At 46.8% G+C, this 20,110-nt stretch overlaps 1 protein-coding gene across 3 annotated transcripts in view; it reads left to right on the top strand.

Annotated features, from left to right (window-relative positions):
• The window catches only part of LOC145355563 (1-phosphatidylinositol 4,5-bisphosphate phosphodiesterase zeta-1-like), an 83,982-nt gene that overhangs the window by 55,060 nt on the left and 8,812 nt on the right, over window positions 1–20,110 (top strand). For all 3 annotated transcript variants that reach the window (XM_080207809.1, XM_080207811.1, XM_080207812.1), the window contains 4 exons: window positions 5,084–5,240; window positions 6,198–6,314; window positions 10,153–10,322; window positions 13,609–13,741. In XM_080207809.1, the coding sequence (XP_080063935.1) occupies window positions 5,084–5,240; window positions 6,198–6,314; window positions 10,153–10,322; window positions 13,609–13,741 (577 nt within the window). The remainder of the gene's footprint in view (window positions 1–5,083; window positions 5,241–6,197; window positions 6,315–10,152; window positions 10,323–13,608; window positions 13,742–20,110) is intronic.

Genomic DNA, 20,110 nt, shown 5'->3' on the forward strand with positions numbered 1-20,110 from the left:
TGATAAATGGACGTAATGCAGTAAACTGAAACACTAATTTAACAAATTGGAAGACGGGAGTGCAATCACTTTAGACAACTCGGCTACTTTCTAAAATATTTCAAAACCCTCGGGTTCACAGTTGATTTGAAGACTTGCATTTTGGTTCAGTGTGCAGGGAAGTCCAATTAGTGTTAATGTGCATCGCTGCTGCCACGCTTGAATTGGATACAGCGGGAAAAAAAATTCAATTGGTCCCTTTTCATGTACAACATGAAATATTGGACTGAACTGCCACAATCCAAATCAAACATGCTTCTACTAACAACAACCAAACCCAGTGGAAAAGGTGTTCTAGAAACCGGATCATCTACATGTGGTAGCAGGTGGTGTGGGGGGGTTAGGGGTGGTGGGGGGAAGGAGGTGGGTGTGAGAAAAGTCGACAGATCGATGGAAGGACAATGGTCAAAGAGGTTGCAAGTCTGAAATGTTAAATAAGCACCACTGGCTTGGGGAAGGCAGAAACAATCCTGGACCACAAAAGTTCAAAGCAAAAAGAATGAAAGCACATATCGGGTAGGTATTTTAGGCAATGGAATCACGAGTGGTTCCTGACCCCACTCACTGGTGTCAGAGTCCTGCCCACTCTGAGGCAACCAATGGACAGGCCGCCTCAGGGACCCCTCTCCCTTCAATTAGTGATATTTGGTGGGCTTTGCAGGCATTGGGGGGGGTGCAATTGGAGCACCCAAAGCTGTGAAGGGGGATTATGGGGGGGTGGGAGGGAGAGGTGTTGCTGACAGCCCCATCAGGATAGGTGTACTGAGTAAAGTGTCCCTAACAGCCCCACCAGGAGGTGTACTGAGTGAGGTGTCACTTACAGCCCCCACCAGGAGGTGTACTGAGTAAGGTGTCACTTACAGCCCCCACCAGGAGAGGTGTACTGAGTGAGGTGTCACTATCGGCCCCACCAGGAGAGGTGTACTGAGTGAGGTGTCACTAACAGCCCCCACCAGGAGAGGTGTACTGAGTGAGGTGTCACTAACAGCCCCCAGCAGGAGAGGTGTACTGAGTGAGGTGTCACTAACAGTCCCACCAGGAGAGGTGTACTGAGTAAGGTGTCACTAACAGCCCCACCAGGAGAGGTGTACTGAGTAAGGTGTCACTAACAGCCCCCACCAGGAGAGGTGTACTGAGTGAGGTGTCACTGACAGTCCCACCAGGAGAGGTGTACTGAGTGAGGTGTCACTAACAGCCCCACCAGGAGAGGTGTACTGAGTGAGGTGTCACTATCGGCCCCACCAGGAGAGGTGTACTGAGTGAGGTGTCACTATCGGCCCCACCAGGAGAGGTGTACTGACTGGATGAGGCGATGCTGCAGATTTAGGACCAAAGCAGTCCTGTGAAAAATGAGACAGTTGGTGAAAATAAGCATGGCTGCAGCTGCAGGGGAGAGAGAGCCGCTCGTAGCTACAGTTCTGAGGGTAGGCGGGTGATGGGGCGAGGTGGGAGAGGTTGGTCAGGGTTGTGCTGTGGAATTAGAGGAGGTCTCACAAGTTCCCCTTCAGCCTCAGTGGGACACCAATCTACCATCAGGAAATCCCCAGGGGAATGTCCATCCTGCTCCCAGCTGGGCATCAGTGCTAACAATTGACCACCTGCCTGTGCCTGATAGATGACTTAACACCCAAATATCACACATTCCCCTCCCTCCTGTCTCCAAAGCTGCCTCTGTGGCATCTAGAACATAGAACAGTACAGGCCCTTCGGCCCTCGATGTTGTGCCAAGCTATGTCTAGACCCAAGATCAAGCTATCCCACTGCCTATCATTCTGGTGTGCTCCACGTGCCTATCCAATAATCGCTTGAAAGTTCCTAAAGTGTCCGACTCCATTATCACAGCAGGCAGTGCATTCCACATCTGATAATATTCTGCCCATCATGTTCCTCCGCAAATCTACTCAATCTTCATGAAACCATTTTCAACATGGACTCAATTTCTTAAAGAAAACAGTAATGCCTTTATAATTGAAAGAAGCTGTGAGTTTCTCCATAAGCAAGCTCCCTGTGCAATGAATCTGCAGTTTATCCCTCCTGATCGCAGCTTCCTGCCAGCTTTTGGCTGGTGGCTCTGACTCGGGGCATCATCAGCACATATCTGCTCTCAAATTCACACTGGGGCAAAGGGCATCTAGGGAGCCTGTCACTTAAATAGTTAAGTGACAGCGTGCGCCGACTTAGCAACACAGAGGCAAGCATCCGGCCACAGTTTTAAAGAAATGCCTACCTTGCTGTGCTCCCAGGGGGGCCTTAAGTTTCTCATTAATCTCCTTGTTTTCCTGCTTAGTATCAAACTTAAAAACTTTTCCCTTGATTTCCTTTGCTTTTTAGTTTGATTATACGTCTTTCCTGTGCAAGTGGGGAGATGTTGGCATCGTGGTAATGTTGCTGAGCAAGTACTCCAGAGACCTAGGGTAACGCTGTGGGGGATCCAGGTTCAAATCCCAGCATGGTAGTTGATGAAATTTGAATTCAATGCAAACATTTGGAATTAAAAATCTAACAGAGACCACAAAACCATTGTCAATTGCTGTTTTTTTTTAAAAAAAAATCAGGTTCACTTATTTCCTTTGGGGAAGGCCTTGCCTAGTCTGGTCTATATGTGATTGACTCCTAAATGGCTTCCGGGGTGTGCAATAAATGTTGGCCCAGCCAGCGATGCCCCCATCCTGTGAACAAATTTAAAAAAAAGTATTTTGGGAACTTTCTGTGTGTCAAAGGACATTGTTACCAAAGACATTGGGACTAGTTCAGGTACGTTGGAAAGTCAAACCTCAGGACAGAAGGAAGACAATTCCAGGAGAATGTTAAAGAAGAAAAGTCCAATAAAAAAGGCAAATGTAGTGTGAATTATGAATAAATCAGGGATACATTGCTTTTCACAACTGTGCAAAGCATTAGGGATTAAGTTGGGTGACTAAAGGTATTGTTTAGAATGGAGGATCGTGCGCCCAAATCTCCTGAGGAATGGTACTGATCATTGGATTTCCACTCTACTACTTTTCTCCATCAAACTGGAACTCCGCATTTCTGGCTGGAACTTCCCAACCCAGCTTTTACTGAACTGTGGAGTGTACAGTCCCTTGGTGAGCTTCATTGTAGCCCCAGATAATCGGGGGAAGACCAGACATGCTGTGTTTTTTATGGCACTAATTTCCGCATTCTGGCAAGAGTTTAAATGTCCCAGAGTCTCTTTACAAAGCTATGGAGTAAAGGTTAGTGTGTAAGGTGGTAGGAGTGGGTAAAGGGCTAGCGTGGGTAAGGGGCAGAGTGGCAACTGAATAAGGTGGTAGGTGTTGGGTAGGTATGGCAGGGTGACAAATGGGTAAGCTAACAGAGTTGGCATGGTTGGGGAGGGTAATAGACTGGCAGAGGTAGTATGGTTGCAAGTAGTGACTGGGTCAGTGGATTGGAGTCTAATAAGGTTTGTTTGGGTGTGAGTGTGGGAGTTGCGTTGGGGAGGTAGTTGGATCAGGTAGTGTGCTAATCAAACCAGATTGAGGGCAATCAGGGGCAGTTGAATGGTCAGGGTTAGTCAGGCAAGTTTGGGATATAGTGAGGTCAGATTGGGAGAGTATCTGGGGGAGTTGGGGGTTGAGGGTAGTTGGTAGTTCAGGAGATGTTGTTGGGGGGGGTCGACAGTGGTGTCGGGGAGCCGGGGGTGGGGGGGGAATGGGGGGAGTCGGTGCCACTGTGAGTGGCTGTGGGCTCAGTCGCACATTATTTAGCCAGAGGTTAGACTAGCAATTTCTAGGTAAGTAAGTTGGAACAGTCCAAAGTCTCCAACCCTAACTCAGAGTTGGAGAATTTTAAAGACGATTCCTGGGAGCAGGGGAATTGCCTCTTGGAAATTGAAACTTCCCAGGCAATTCCCACAGAATCATTGCGTCGTGATTTCGGAGTGTCCCTGCAGAGTATCCTCCAGGAAAGGCCTTAGTGTCCGCAGATTGAAAACTTGGTTTCAGCCAGTGGAAGACTGAGAACGATCGGGCTTTTTTTATGTTCCCGTATGTTGGTAGTTAGTGTGCAATGGGTACGAGGGTGTGCCGAGGGAGGAGGTTAACTCAATGGTGCTAATGTGCTGTGAGGGCTGACAGCCACAAGCCTCATTAGAGGTCAGAAACAAAGGGATCCTCAGCTGGGTCTTCCATTTGGTTGCACCTATTTGGCGAATCTTTTACGATGCCATGTTTACAATGATGAGGGGTACAGCATCTTTCTAGGTAGACGAGTCGAGAGCGATTTTCTTCATCTGTATGTCTTTCATGTTCCCCACTTTCTGAAATCATGCTGGGTCCTCAATGTCATTGCTTTCTTGAGCTGCTCCCTTTTAATGTTTTACCTGCAATTAATAGTTAATTTTCCAGTGTCTGGACGTTTTTCATGCTGTTTGAAAGAAAGCTATTTGCTCGTTCTCAGTCTTGCAGAATCTCAGGAGCACCTGATGATTCTATTCATTAAACACCAAACGATGCCTTTATTGCATCTCTGCATTGGGTGAAAGTGCAAAACTCAACTTAACAGTTTGAATGGTGAACAAATGAATAGCTGTCATTGTGCATGGAAATGTTTACTTGAGATTTCATTCCCAGATACACCCAAGGCTTTGTTTTGCCGTTTTGTATATTTCTGAAGAGAGAGACATGCTGCTGAAGCTTTTCATCTTGCACTCATCAGGACAAACACAAGAATGCTAAATTTCAAACCACTGGCAATAATTTATACCACAGGAGAAAGGGCTGCTGCTGCTGATTGGTTGGTAGGTCAGCTGGTTGAAGCTTTGCCTTGGTAAAAGCAGTGAGGAACCAAATAACATTGGGCAACGTGTTGCCGTGGAGAAAACAATCAGATTTAACCCATCAACCAATTAGTACCAGTTTCCAACTGCAGTATGAATTGTTGTGATTGTGTGAAATTTGGTATTCTTGCACTTGTCCTGATGAGGGCAAGATGAAACGTTTTAGCAGCGTGTCTCTCTCTTCACCAATCTTTACTACTGAAATGACGGTAACCATGTTGTCACACTGTGGCATTATTTTTGCAGAAAACTATGATTCGACTTGCCTTGGAATTCTCAAACATTATTGTATTCTCAAAGGCAGTGGATTTCAAAGACTTCAGACATTCAATGAACTGTCAGATGTTTTACGAAAGCAATACATTTTCTGAACACGGAGCGATGAAGTTAGTAAAACAAACAGGTAAATATATGTGAAATGCAGATAATGTCCTCCAGAAATTCTTTCTGAATAAAAGGCGCTCACTTTGTTTTTATTTTCGATTTGTCCCTGATGTTATTTGAGTGCCGGCTGTTGTTCACTGGATTTTCCCTTTGTATCAGAGCAGTGTGATAGTTGAGTTTCGGAACCATTACTATAATATAGTTGTTTAGTCAGCCGTCATTGTAATCAGTCTTACTGTGCACTGAAGTATGACAATAGGTTTCTTTCCTGAAGCTGCACATATTTGAAAGTATCCAATAAGCTCATTAAAAACTCGGAGCATGGTGTCGCAGTACTATGGTGGCACAATGGTTAGCAATTGCTGCCTCGCAGCGCCAGGATCCCAGGTTCGATTCCTGGGTTGGTTCGCCGTCTGTGCGGAGTCTGCACATTCTCGCCGTGTCTGTGGGTTTCCGGCAGGTGCTCCAGTTTCGTCCCACAGCCTGAAAGACGTGCCGGCTAGGTGCATTGGTCACGCTAAATTCCCCCTCAACGTGCCTGGAGAGGCACCGGAGTGTGGCAGCAAGGGTGTTTTACAGTAACATCATTGTAGTACTAGTGTAAGCCTACTTGTGACACTAATAATTAAAACTAAGTACCATGTGAGAATAGTACTCAGCTCATGAGTTCTCAGCCTTTGATAATCCTTCTCTAGCATGTTGGTCAGGATTGGTGTGGGGGTCAATAGTGGGATCAGCCTGGTTTATTCCTTATCATTCAGCACTTGTCCCACAGAACAGCAACGACAGACATCTGAGTGTCGGCCACTTGCTTGTCCATTCAGTTATTTAATTATTTCTGGGAAAGGCCATTGAAAGGGATAACATTTTTTAAAAAAAGCCCTCAAATATGTGTAAAAAAAACATTTCTTTGTGAATATTCAATGGTGGTCACAATATTTGTTTGCAACTAATGTTGAATATCCTTTCTTTCCAGCTGCTGAATTTGTCGCACACAATTCAAAATTCCTCTCACGGACCTACTCTGCAGGCTCCAGAAGAAATTTCTCCAACTACAAACCGCATGAATTCTGGAATGTCGGCTGTCAAATGGGTAAGCTTCATCCCCTTCACCTCACACGTAGTATGACTGCTGGGGAGCGGGGAGGGAGGGGGTGGTGGGATTCACGGACGTCATCAGGCAGCTAACAGGAACCCCAAAACTCTTGGTGATGGGAACTGGATTGGGCAGGCTTTCAGCGCTGGTAATCACCAGCGTGGACATGACGCGCTGGAGCCCAAGGGTCCAGGGGAGCACCACCAACCACCAGAAAGAGGGACATCCACCCCTCAAAAGATTAAGGAAATTTGGCATGTCAGCTATGACTCTCACCAATTTTTACAGATGCGCCATATAAAGCATTTTTTCTGGTTGTATCACAGCTTGGTTATGGCTCCTGCTCTGCTCAAGACCACAAGGAACTACAAAAGATTGTGAATGTAGCCCAAACCATCACCCGTCTATTGATTCTGTCTACACTTCCCGCTGCCTTGGCAAAGCAGCCAGCGTAAGGACCCCACATACCCCGGGACATTTTCTCTTCCACCTTCTTTGGGAAAAAGATACAAAAGTCTGAGGTCACGTACCAACTGACTCAAGAATAGCTTCTTCCCTGCTGCTGTCAGACTTTTGAATGGACCTATCTTGCATTAAGTTGGTCTTTCTTTACACCCTAGCTATGACTATAACACTACATTTTTCACTCTCTCTTGTTACCTTCTCCATAAGCAGTATGATTTACCTGTGTAGCGCACAAGAAACAATACTTTTCACTGTATGATAATACATGTGACAACAATAAATCAAACCAAACCCCCACCATCACTTAAATCACGCATCTTTGACCCGTCCCCGCCCCCCTCACCACATCACATAGGCATGAGGGTGACCCAACCCACTCCTCCTACTCAGAATCCCAGTCAGGTCTGCAAAATAGGAAGTTTAACCAGTTATCTAACCCCTTTGAAGAAACCACTGCTGTCAATCAGGCTTTGGGTCAATGTCAACATTGCAGTTAAGAAAAATTGAGGTACTTGAGATGCGCTCAAGCTTTAAGGGAAATGTAAACAAATACAGCTGATTAGAGCCTGAGTAGAAATCTGTTCAGCTGTTAATGGAAGTCTCTTTCAAAGTACCACACTAGTGCAACAGAGAGAAGGTTTCAATAGATAGGTTCAGAGACTTCAAGTCAAAGCTGTGTGAATGCATTAGGACTGAGTGCACAGCTGTGTGGAATTGAACACCTCCCAGGTGAAATCGACATCTCCTCCCTGTCAGAGGACTTCAAAGGGGTCTGCTCACTCCTGCAGCTTCTGACTGGGAGAATGGAAATTTTCTGCTACAGATTGGAGCAATGATTTAATACCCCAGGTGACCGGGGTGAGCATGGAGATTAAAGTGACCTGACAGGTACGAATGCGGATGTTGATCACAGGGCTACCTGAAATCACCAAACCAGGGGTGATCTTCAGGTATGCCAGGGCTAGAAGGGGCAGTTGAACCATGGTACCCCCATTCCAGAGAGGAGTGGTGCCATTCCATACCCACCCAACTCCTAGGAACCTTGAGAGACCCTTCCTCTGCCGTCTGGCAGTGACAGAGGGGCAAATGGCCACTGGATCTACATCCTTGATTCCCTTTGGGGCTGAAGGTGCCAGGCCAGGGTGTCAATGCCAGGGAAGCAGTGCACCATTGGCATTGCCAAGCTCATGGCCTGAAGGGCCACTGGGGTAGGCCCATTAAACACTTTGAAACTGATTAGATGCTTCTGGTCCATTTCCTTCTCATCTGCTGTCCCAGGACCCAGTGCACTTGCGTATATTGTAGGTTAACGTACCTTGGCCAAGCAAGATGATTGAATGCTTTGGAGTGGAGAAGTCAAATCTCAAAGACATGCCTCCAAATTGCAGCACTAGTCCACATTAAAAGGCCACAGAAATCATCAAATTTTTATGGGAAAAGAAAGACTTAGCACAACTAAGGATAAACGAGAAGTACGGAAACAAAATGAGAGATCGGCCTGGACTAAATTTCTATATACAATTTGAGTGAGGCACAAAATTTCTCATAGACCTTTAACTATCTTAACGTTCAGCTTTGGCTCGAGTTTGGGTAGCAGTCTTGCATCTGGTCAGATGGCCAGGCGTTCAAGTGCTACCTCAGAATCGAACACAAATCTAGATCGACACTCTAGCGCAGTCCTGAAGGAGTGCTGTATTATCAGATGAGACCCTATTTCCAATGAAATATTAAACTTGAGGGCTTGTCATTTAGTTGTAAAGCAACCCACCGTATGAAGAGTGATCAACTAGCATTATGTCAATCCCATATAACATGTGAAAAGCTTAAACTGAGGCCCTGTCCACCCCCTAGAGGCAGATCAAAGATCCATGGCACTATATGTGGAAGAGCTTGGGAGGGGGTTGGGGGGGCGGGGGGAGGTGGTGGCGGTGGCGGGTGGGGGTTCTCTGTGATATCCAGGCCCAGTAATTATTGCTGAACCAACATTACAATAATGGAACACCTGTTCATAATGACATTGCTGTTTGTAAGATATTGTGAATTCATGAAAGATGTTGCATAAATGCAAGTAACTTTTTATTTAATATACCTCCACAAGATCATCTCACGGATATCCAGACTGAAAACCCATACTTTCTCCACTGGCTTTTCATAACTCACTGGGGGAGTTAATGGCCTAATGGTATTATCGCTACACTATTAATCCAGAAACTCAGACAATGTTCTGGGGTTCGAATCTCACCACAATAGGTGGTGGAATTTGAATTCAATAAAAGGTATTGGAATTAAAAATCTACTGGTGACCGTCAAACCGTTGTCAATTGTGGGAAAGAGCTACCTGCTTGACTAATGTCCTCATTTTCTTTCTTAAAGAAATCTGCCATCCTTACCTGGTCTGGCCTACATGTGACTCCAGAGCCACAGCAATGAGGTTAACCCTCAACTGTCCTCCAAGGGCAATTAGGGACGAGTAATAAATGATGGCCAGCCAGCAAAGTCCATGTCCCACAAATGAATAAAAATCTTGCCTTAATTAAAATTTGGCTGAGGAACTTCCTTGATGGCAATCTGAAGGACTGGCAAGAGTCAAGGGGAGGCAATGGCATAGTGGTATTGTCACTGGCCTGCCAATCCAGAGACCCACCATAATGCTCAGGGGACTCAGGTTCAAATCCCACCACTGCAGATGGTGAAATTTGAATTCAATAAAACACTGGAATTAAAAGTCTAATGATGACCATGAAACCATTATTGATTGCCATAAAAACCTGTCTGGTTCACTAATGTCCTTTAGGGATGGAAATCTGCCATCCTTATCTGGTCTGGCCTACTCCAGAGTCACAGCAATGTGGTTGACTCTTAACTGCCCTCAGGGATGGGTAATAAATGAACGACGTCCCCTTCCCGTGAACAATAATTTAAAAAGAAGCTCACGAAACAAGTCCATGGTATGATTGCGGGTCAGTATTGAGTTAGCCGGTTTCAGCTGGAGGGGCAGCGGAGGCATTAAAATTAGCCTTAGTCCTCCTCATCAAGCGAATTCCTTGCTGCGCCAAGGTTCCCACTCCTCTGTTACCTCAGATGGGTGTCAGGTGAAGGGAAGAAATATGTGTGGTCATTACAGCTGTTTGAAGGATCAAAAAACTCACCAATGTCCACGTCTCAGCTCCGACATGAAGGATTCTCACGTGGGTGAGGCACTAGAGCACATGTGGTAAGTATGGAATGGGTCGGGTTGAATGAGCCTTTCAATGGGCTGCTAGGAGAGGAGGCAGTAAAGGAATTAATAGCTGATGAAAGAACACAGCCAGACTATTTCATTCGTAGTTACATGAACCTTACTTGATTCCTTTTTTGTATGCGTGTACAGTTGCTTTAAATTACGAAGTTCCTGGATTGGGCCTGGACCTCAACAGAGGCAAGTTTCAGGACAATGGAGGTTGTGGATATGTTCTGAAACCCAGCTTCATGACCAAGGACACCAAATTTGACCCAATGGTTTCTAATCATAATGTCGAACCGACGATCATTGTAATACAGGTTGGTATTAAATAATTGTATTGAACATAGAAGCAGGTTTAGTCAGTCATACTAAGCTTAAGAATGCCAATCCCAAAAAGTGTATAAGCATTATTGGCGTACATTCGGAGAGCATCTAATACTTTTTGTTTGTTCAGTTATTCTCTATTCATTTACCATCTGTGTTTTAAAGGATGGTTAGTTCACTCTATCCCAGGTTTTTGGCTGCTTTGTGTGATGGAGCAAGGGATTGAGAATTCACTTTTTTCCCCTCTAGGTGGTCCCCAGCTCTGGAGACCTGATGTAATGGCCTTGCTTGAGGGACCGGAGGCTGTTGAGGACTCCACCCCCCCTCCTCTCCAGAGGTTGGGGATGGGGGAGGAAGACAGTGTCCACTGGCAGTGCCAGCCTGGTACTGTGTCCATGGGCATTGACAAGGGGATGGGGCCTCATGGGGCAGACAGGAGCGGAGGGGGGAGGTGGGAGGCAAGGGAATAATTCCGCATTGAGGGTGGGGACTGATGCGGGGCTGGCAATTGGGGATCAGAGGCAACGGTTGGAAGGCTGGAGCCGACCATCGGGAGGCCGGCGATCGGCAGGGTTGGGAGGGCAGGGAAGGGGGAGGGAGGAGTAGTGGTGGGGTTGGGGGAGGTTGGTTGGTGGAGGCGATGGATCAGCCAATCTTCCAGTATATTGGGAGATTGGTGCATGCCCAGTGCCCCACTGAGCACTCAGCTGCTGGCTTTCTCCAGAGGGTTTAGGTTCCGTGCCCCCGATTTAACGTGGTTCTCCTGACGGTCTGTCTGTTGCACAGAGCGCCATCAATGATCAAAATCTATCTCAAGAAATGAGATTTTCCTGCCTGTTGGGAACTTAGATTTATTTTGGGAAAATCATGCCCGATATATCTCACCTGAGAAGGGGGACTGGTGGTACGATGGGGCTGGTGGTAGTGGTAACCTGCTAGAGGTTTTTAAGATATTTAAAAGGTTTTATAGTGTAACTATAGAGAAAATATTCTGCCTTGCAGGGAGACCAAAACTAGAGTCGATGACATGGTTGCTGACAAACCTAATAGAAATTTGAGGACAAAGTTCCTTTGCCCAGAAAGTGGTTAAAGTGTGGAACTCACTGCCGCACAAAGTAGAATCATAGAACCGCTACAGCCCAGAAAGAGGCCATTCAGCCCGTCGCGTCTGCACCAACAACAATCCCATCCAGGCCCTATTGCCACAACCCCACATATTTACCCTGAAAACCCCCCTGATACTAAGGGACAGTTTAGCACGGACAACCAACCTAACCTGCAGATCTTTGGAGTGTGGGAGGAAACTGGGGGTCCCGGGAGGAAACCCACGAAGAATGTGCAAACCACACAGACAGTGACCCGAGGCCGGTATCGAACTGGGTCCCTGGCACTGTGAGGAAGCAGTGCTAACCACTGAGCCACCATATGCCGCCCTTTGCAGTTGAGGTGAATATAACAAAAATGCATTCAAGGGGAATCTGGATAAAGATTTGAAGGAGAAAGGAATGGAACGTTCTGCTAATTGGATCAGATAGAGTGAGAGGAGACTGGCACGGATTTGAAACCAGTGAGGACTAATTGGGCCCTAAGACCTGATTTTGTTTGGTCCATTCTATGTAATCGGATGCAATAATGACTCATCATTAATCATCAGTTTAACACACATCTGTTGGTTATTATTGCTCGAAGCATTTGGACCATAAGGAATAAGTAGACTCTGGAGAAAGATTTTCCTTGCTATTTGTAACAAAATTCATTGGTGATTCTAAGTGAGATATTGTTGATTGAATTAGAAATCCTAAATGAGAAGAAAATGTCTGTTAATGAAGAATAACTTATTTCCCACGAATATAAAATCTCATTGTTCAGTTGTTCTTCGTGAAAGTAGATCTATTTAATCCACACTCCCATTCCAGAGGAGCAGAAATCAGAGATGGGGTTACAATAGCTTGGCAACAATTCTGTGGCATCATCCTGTAGAAAGAGCTTAAAGTTTATTTAGTTACTGTCACAAGTAGGTTTACATTTACATTAATACTGCAATGAAGTTACTGTGAAAATCTGCCCCCAGTCACCACACTCTGGCGCCTGTTTGGGTACACTGAGGGAGAATTTAGCATGGCTAACGCACGCAACCAGCACGTCTTTCAGACTGTGGGAGGAAACCCACTCAGACACAGAATGGGAGAACGTGCAGACTCCTCACAGACAGTGACCCGAGCCAGGAATCAAACCCGGGACCCTGGCACTGTGAGGCCATGATGTTGGGATGCCAGTGTTGGACTGGGGTAAGCACAGTAAGAAGTCTCACAGCAACAGGTTAAAGCCCAACAGGTTCACCTGGCAGTACTAGCTCACAGAAACTCAAACTCCCTCATCAGGTGAGTGAGGAGTTGTGCACTCGTGCACGAGATCAGTGGAGTCACTTGAACAGGACGGAAGGTCACCGCCGATCACAGCCTATGATCTCTGGGACGACAGCAACCTTATTTGTTAGAATGATTGTTTGCCCACGCAACCACTTGTCGCGTGGGCAAACTTCTTGACTTTTCTGTCCGTTTCTTTTTGGACCTGGTGTTGTGAGACCTGGTGCTGTGAGACTTCTTACTTACCCCAGTCCAATGCCAGCATCTCCACAAGATGATCTAGGCACGGTGGGTGTCTCACAACACTGGGTTGGGGTCCAGTGGGTTTGTTTGGTAGCACAAGCCATGAGCTTTTGGAGCTCTGCTCCTTCATCGGGTAGGTGGGAATCGTGTTCACCGGCAGGGCACGGGAGGACGTGGGCTCGGTTTGCAGGAAGATGGTTGGAGTGCGAGTCTTTGCGGGTGATTGTGTCTTGGGGGTGCAAACGGTGTGGATGGTGAGAGCGGGTTAGGCACAGGTTGGAGAGATGTGTGAGATTAGTGAAATCTCACTAACTGTCCCGGCTGGAGACAATACTCTCTCCACTCACATTGTCTGGACGTTTAAGACTCGATTACCTGTAAAGACTCGCATTCCAGCCATTAATTTGTAAATTGAGTTTGTGTCTGTATGTGTCCTGTTTGTGAACACGGCTCCCACTCACCTGATGAAGGAGCTCCAAAAGCTTATGGCTCGTGCTGCCAAATAAACCTGTTGGACTTTAACCTAATGTTGTGAGGCAGCAGTGCTCACCACCGTGCCAGGGAAGGGTGCCTGCTGGAGGTGCAAAATAACCAAACAAATTCCCCTAAACGGATGTTGTTTGTGGATACACACTGAGCTGTATAACTGATCGATGTTTTTTCTGTTTAGGTCATTAGTGGTCACCACTTACCAATCTGCAGAACACCGAGTAAAGTAACAGTGGATGTTTGTGTTCGTGTAGAAGTTTATGGTGTACCTACAGATAGTGCATCACAACAGACCAAAGTCATAGAAAGTGCAGGTAAGGGGGGAGAGTAAGCTGAAGTATGAACTTTGTGTGAGTAAAGATGTGGAATTATCGCATTAAAACATGCGGGGACCTACTGTCAGAATTGGTCGCTTTTTGTTGTCCCACATGAGCTGAAGATTCATGTTAACACCTTACAAATAAAAGGACAAAACAGAAACACTACCTTTTAAAACAATAAAGGGAGGTGATGACCTTAGTGATATTATCACTAGAATATTAATCCAGAAACTCAGCTAATGTTTTGGGTGCCCGGGTTCGAATCCTGCCAGGGCAGATGGTGGAATTTGAATTCAATAAAAAAAAATCTGGAATCTATTGGTGACCATGAAACCATTGTCAATTGTTGTAAAAACCCATCTGGCTCATGAATGTCCTTCAGGGAAGGAAGGCTGCCTCCTTACTTAGTCTGGTCTACATGTGACTCCAGAGTCAGAGACAGCAATGTGGTTGACTTTCAACTACCCTCCAAGGACAGCCAGGGATAGGCAATAAATGCTGGCCAGCCAGTGATGCGCGTGACCCAAGAATAAAAAAAAAAGTTGTGCATTTTTTCCTTTTGTTCATCCATGCTGCGTTGATGCTGCTGTAGGATAAGGTACATGAGCTATAGATATCTGATCACAGGTTAATCATCACTTCGAATTATAGATGTTGACAACACTGAGTGAGGCCATTTGGCCTGTCATGTCTGCACTGGATCTTTGCAAGATCCATTCAAAACTAATCCATTTGCTCCACTATCTCTTCACAGCTCTTCTCCATTCCTTGTAAAATTTTCCAATATCCAGTGACGGATTTAATGGCGGGTGATGGAGCAGGGTGGTTGAGAGGGTGATAATTGGGCAGCAGTTTAAAATGAGGTTCTCGCCAGTGTAAAATGGTGGTGGGACCTTCCGTTCCCATCCGCCGTGGCTGTTTGTGATTCCTGCCAGAATCCAGTGGGAAGCCGATTTGTATCTGAATCATGGGATGTAGCACAGAGTGGGTGGAGCGCCAACCACATGCAGAGCAGCATCCAGGAGGTGGTTGGTCTCGGTGCAGCAACATGGATGGCCCGGATCCTCCATGAGCATCTTTTCCCAGGGTGTGGTTCTGCCGGCTGCAGGAGGTCTCTCTGGGCAGCGAGGGTACATGCTTGGGGCCGGGGGTGGGGGGGGCAGGCAAGATGGGTGGAAAGGATGGGAGGAGAAGAATGAAAAGATGGGTTGAGTATTGAGGCCTAGAGGGGGATGGGGAATGTTGGGAATGCTAGGGTAAAAAAGAGATTTAGTGTGAGTCTTGCTTTGGTTGGGCTGGTACGGGCGGGAGTCTGGGAAGAGCAGTGTTTCGTTGCGGAGAGGTGGCTCGTGCAGGTGGGAAAGGGAATGATAGGGGATTTTCCAAAGTTGTGGTTTGGCATTGGAGACCTCCTGAGGGAAAATGGGTTCAGAAGGAGGAGGGGTCAGTGGAGTCACTTGGACAGGACGGAGGGTCACCACCAATCACGGCCTATGATATCTGGGACTATAGCGATCTCCTTTGTTACAATGATTGTTCACCCGTGCAACTACTTGTGAATTCAAACTTCTTGACTTTTCCGTCCATTTCTTTTTGGACCTCCCATGAAACCTGCAACAGGGTGGAGGAAGCCTGCTAACCAGTTTCCCCATTGTCTTGGATTTTGATTTGATTTATTATTGTCACATGTTATTAGTATACAGTGAAAAGTATTGTTTCTTGCACACTATACAGACAAAGCATACCGTTCATAGAGAAGGAAAGGAGAGAGTGCAAAATGTAGTGTTACAGTCATAGCTAGGGTGGAGAGAAAGTCAAGTTAGTGCGAGGTAGATCCATTCAAAAGTCTGGTGGCAGCAGGGAATAAGCTGTTCTTGAGTTGGTGGGGGTGACCTTGGTGGGAGTCCTTTGGTGGCCTCAGCTTACTGTGGCCGCCCTCCTGTGGGACAGCGGCTCTGTCTGCTCACAGAGGCGGAAGCTGAATGGAGTCACAGGCAGGAGAAATCGGAAACGCAAAGGGACTTGGGAGTCCTAGTTCAGGATTCTCTTAAAATTAATTTGTAGGTTGAGTAGGTAGTTAGGAATGAATGCTAACATTCATTTTAAGAGGACTAAAATATAAGACTAGGGATGTATCACTGAGGCTGTGTCAGGCTATGGTCAGACCACATTTGGAGTGTTGTGAACAACTTTGGGTGTCATATCTAAAGGAGGATGTGCTGGCCTTGGAAAGGGTCCAGAGGAGATTCAGAAAAATGATCCTGGGAAAGAAAAGCTTAACGTGTGAGAAGCACCTGAGGACTCTGGGTCTGTACTCGATGGAGTATAGAAGGATCTCATTGCAACTTACGGAGTAATGAAAGCCTGGATAGAGTGGATATGAGGACGATGTGATTAGTGGGAGAGACGAGGATCTGAGGGCGTAGCCTCAGAGCAAAAGGATGACACTTTAGAACTGAGATGAGGAGGAATTTCCTCAGCCAGAGCATAGTGAATCTGTGGAACTTATTGCCAGAGAAGGCTGTGGAGGCCGGGTCAATGAGTGTATTTAAGACAGAGATAGATAAGTTCTTAATTGGTAAGGGGTCAAGGGTTGCGAGGAAAGAAACAGAGAATGGGCTTGAGAATGGGGTCTGCTCCGCCATTCCATCAGGCATGGTTGGATGGCGGAGCAGACTTGATGGCCAAATGGCCTAATTCTGTTCCTATATATTATGGTCCTATGGATTCTGAAAGGCCAGATGACCGCAGAGGGTCCTGAGTGGCGGTCCCGGGGTATCCAATTGCCATTCCTCTCTTTGGATGTCCTCAGGCTTCTGCCTGACTCCATGATGGCAAAGGGCACTTGGAAGAGGAAGGCTGAGATGCTATGTTCCCTCTATTGTAACTACTGCATTGGCTCACCCATAGTCACAGCAATGGAATACAGAACTGCTTGCATCTCTGGCAGAATTTGTTGGAGCAGATTCTGCATGGAGTTCACCACCCTCTCTGTGGCGATCTCCACGTGTGAATATATTGCTACCACTTCATCAGGCTTCAGGCAGACAGACATCCCCGCATTGAATGCCACCTTGTTCAGGGCTTTCACCATTTGTACCTGATCCTCACCTGTCTCATGCTACCTCTCCATCACCTATGGAAGGCCAAACTAGAGGCTCATCGTCCGACTCAAACGTCACAGTTGCCTCTTCCCCAGCAAATCCCCAGTGTTGGTGAGCTTGGCTGACCCTGCCTCCTCGTACTGCAGATCCGTGTCCGTGCAGTGACCACCAGAATGTGAGATCCCCTTCTAAACTACAACTTCCCCTATTGTGTTATATGTACCTCTGCGCTGGTGTGAGAGTGTCTGTCATGACACCTCTACATCTTCTCCAAATCGTCTCTATCCAGGCCTTTCATTATTCCATAAGTTGCAATGAGATCCTTCTATACACCGTGTGTGCTTTGGCAAGGCCCTCACTCCTTGCAAGGCTTATGTTGGAACTGGATTGGCTTCCTTATCTTCCCTTGGCCTTCTCCTGGTGGCACTGGTGAGTGAGAGAGGAGATTGTGAGTGAGTGTATGAGCTGCCCCAGTAGGGAGGCACCCTCGACCCTGAGGTTTCTATGACATGTGTGGATCCTTACTGAATGAAGTCTGCAAGCCAATTTCTCCATCTCCAATCATCTGTCCCAGTCCTCAAAGTCACTCAACTGTTTCAATTGTAACCATCCCCCACTCTTGTCTTCTCTCTCTCTATATGATTGTGGCTTAACCTCTCCTGTGCAGAGAGAGAAGATGGTGTTGAGAGCAATTTTATTTGGCATTTGATTGTATCAAGCTATTTCCTGTAACCCCCTGGATTGTGTGCCATTAGATTGATATACTGCAGACTTTCTGAAAGGTTCTGGGGCAACCCCCCCGGCACATTGTTGAGCCCATGCAGATATATGAATAAGTCTCGGGAGAGGAATATGATTTGTAGTGCTTGCTGATGCCCCCTCAATGCCTGGATCCTTCCCCGATCCCTCCCAGACAGTACCTGCACAAGGGTGAGTGACCCACAGTGACTTCTCCACCTGCAGAGTAAATGGTGAACTATGAGGCATGACCTTGTCACGGTTGCCACTAAAGCCCATAGTCCCTGAGCCATTTATTGAGGCGAATGTGAGCTGCTGAGGGTTCACTTATCCTGGGAGTAAGGGTGAGGTGCTGTTCATCTCTCTTCCCTCATTGGAGGGGGCAGTCCTCTGCTGGAGACCCTGGACGCTGCCTGCCCTGGAAACCTACACCCAATGCATGTTGGCCTCCTCCTCCAACTTTTATCCTCTTTGGAGGAGGAGGCCAACATCCTCAGAGTGGTGGGTAAGTTGCAGTCCGGATGCCCGGATATGACAGCAGGACTCGCACCGTCCAGCCCCCCCCCCGTCATACAGAATGGCGAGAAACCTTTCCATGTATAATTAATGAGGCTGGGGTCACACGATTCATTGCAAAATCCTGCGGGCCTCTGCAACAGGAATACTCCCTATCCCTGCCACAGAACCTTGTCCCAGGAAGTAAAATTATACGATTTGCCTGCCTCAGATTACCTGGTGATAAAACATTTTGGGTTCTAACACCAATGTAAAAGAACAATTTTCTAACCTTTCTCCCCAGCGCCTTGGTGATGGTTTTAAATTGATTCTTGTGACTTCATGACCTTTCCCTATTTATTCCAGCAAATGCTTTAACAATTGAAAAAAACATATTAAAGATTTGAGGCAGCACGGTGGCACAGTGGTTAACACTGCTGCCTCACAGCACTAGGGACCCAAGATCGATTCTCAGCTTGGGTCACTGTCTGTGTGGAGTCTGCACGTTCTCCCCGTGTCTGCGTGTGTTTCCTCCGGGTGCTCTGGTTTCCTCCCACACTCCAAAGATTTGTGGGTTAGGTGGATTGGCCATGCTAAATTGCCCCTTAGTGTCAGGAGTACTGGCTAGGGTAAATGCACGGGGTTGTGGGGATAGGATCTGGGTGGGATTGTGGTCGGTGGCCCTTCTGCACTGTAGGTATTCTATGATTTATTCTATGATCTTACTCTCTAGTGAAAATATTTTGACTTTCTCCAAGTTTCCCCCTGTTACCATAGTCCCATGTTCTACATTGTTCCTGTTACAATGAATTATGCCTTAAGGGCATCCAATTTAATAGCATGTGAACTAACACCACTAGTCAATGAATACCTTTATGTTTGTTACTTTCTGATAGCAATGTGTGCTAATTTGTTTGAAGATACTTGGAAATATAGAGTTCCACGATTTGTGTTGATGTTCAGATGTGCTGAATGTGACGAATAGTGAAACTCAGACCACCCTGCTTTAGGACAGGAATGAGAAACAACAGCACAGGAATGAAGAGCCAGAGAACGATGCCTATTTCTCTTCCCTTTGGCAGCCACTCATTCTGACAGGTCCCCAATGGCACGTGAATGCGGCTGTTAACACTGAAGCTCTAGAGGATTGTGGAGCAAATTTTCTGCAGGATTAGCATCTTAGAATCATGGAAACACTACAGTGCAGGAGGCTATTTGGCCCATCGAGTCTGCACTGACAACAATCCCACCCAGGCCCTATCCCCAAAATCCCACATATTTACCCCAGTAATCCCTCGAACATACACATCCCGATACACTAAGCACTGATTTAGCACGGCCAATCAACCCAACCCGCACATCTTAGGATCGTGGGAGGAAACTAGAGCACCCGGAGGAAATGCACACAGACACGGGGAGAATGTACAAACTCCACACAGACAGTGACCCAAGCTGGGAATCGAACCCAGGTACTTGGTGATGTGCTAACCACTATGCCACCGTGCCACCCATTACCATCAGTAAACATCATTACCATCAGTCAGACTTCTGAAGCTAGTTGAACTGTGGGAACCTTAGTACAAATGCTATTCATTTTAGTAGACATATTCTCCATTCGTTCATCATTCACGCTGGGCAGCATTTAATGAACAGGGTGGGGGTTTCCCCACCTCACCTGTCCCCCACTGAGGTGACGATGGGGAACTCACTCCTACTTCTGATGCCTACCCTGCAGCCATTTAACGCTCTGAAGAGTGTTAATTGACTGGAGTCGGGCCTTCTTGCCCCCATCTGGGGAGGAAATCCCACCCCCGAGAGCCGTTGACTAGCCTGATTGCCAGGCAGCTCTCTGGTCCCAGTGGCACCACCGGGAGCGGTGGCCATCGCGGAAAATACATGCAGTGAGCAAGGGCCAGGCACCCGATGGAAGGTGAGTCTGGGGGATGGAGCTCTCTCGGTATAAATGGATCCAGGCGTCTTGAGGTGAGGGGTGAGACAGGTGGGGAAGGGATGCACAGGCCAATCA

The sequence above is a fragment of the Carcharhinus amblyrhynchos genome, chromosome 19 (genome assembly GCF_965287045.1).
Source record: "Carcharhinus amblyrhynchos chromosome 19, sCarAmb.v2.hapA, whole genome shotgun sequence".
Lineage (NCBI taxonomy): Eukaryota > Metazoa > Chordata > Chondrichthyes > Carcharhiniformes > Carcharhinidae > Carcharhinus > Carcharhinus amblyrhynchos.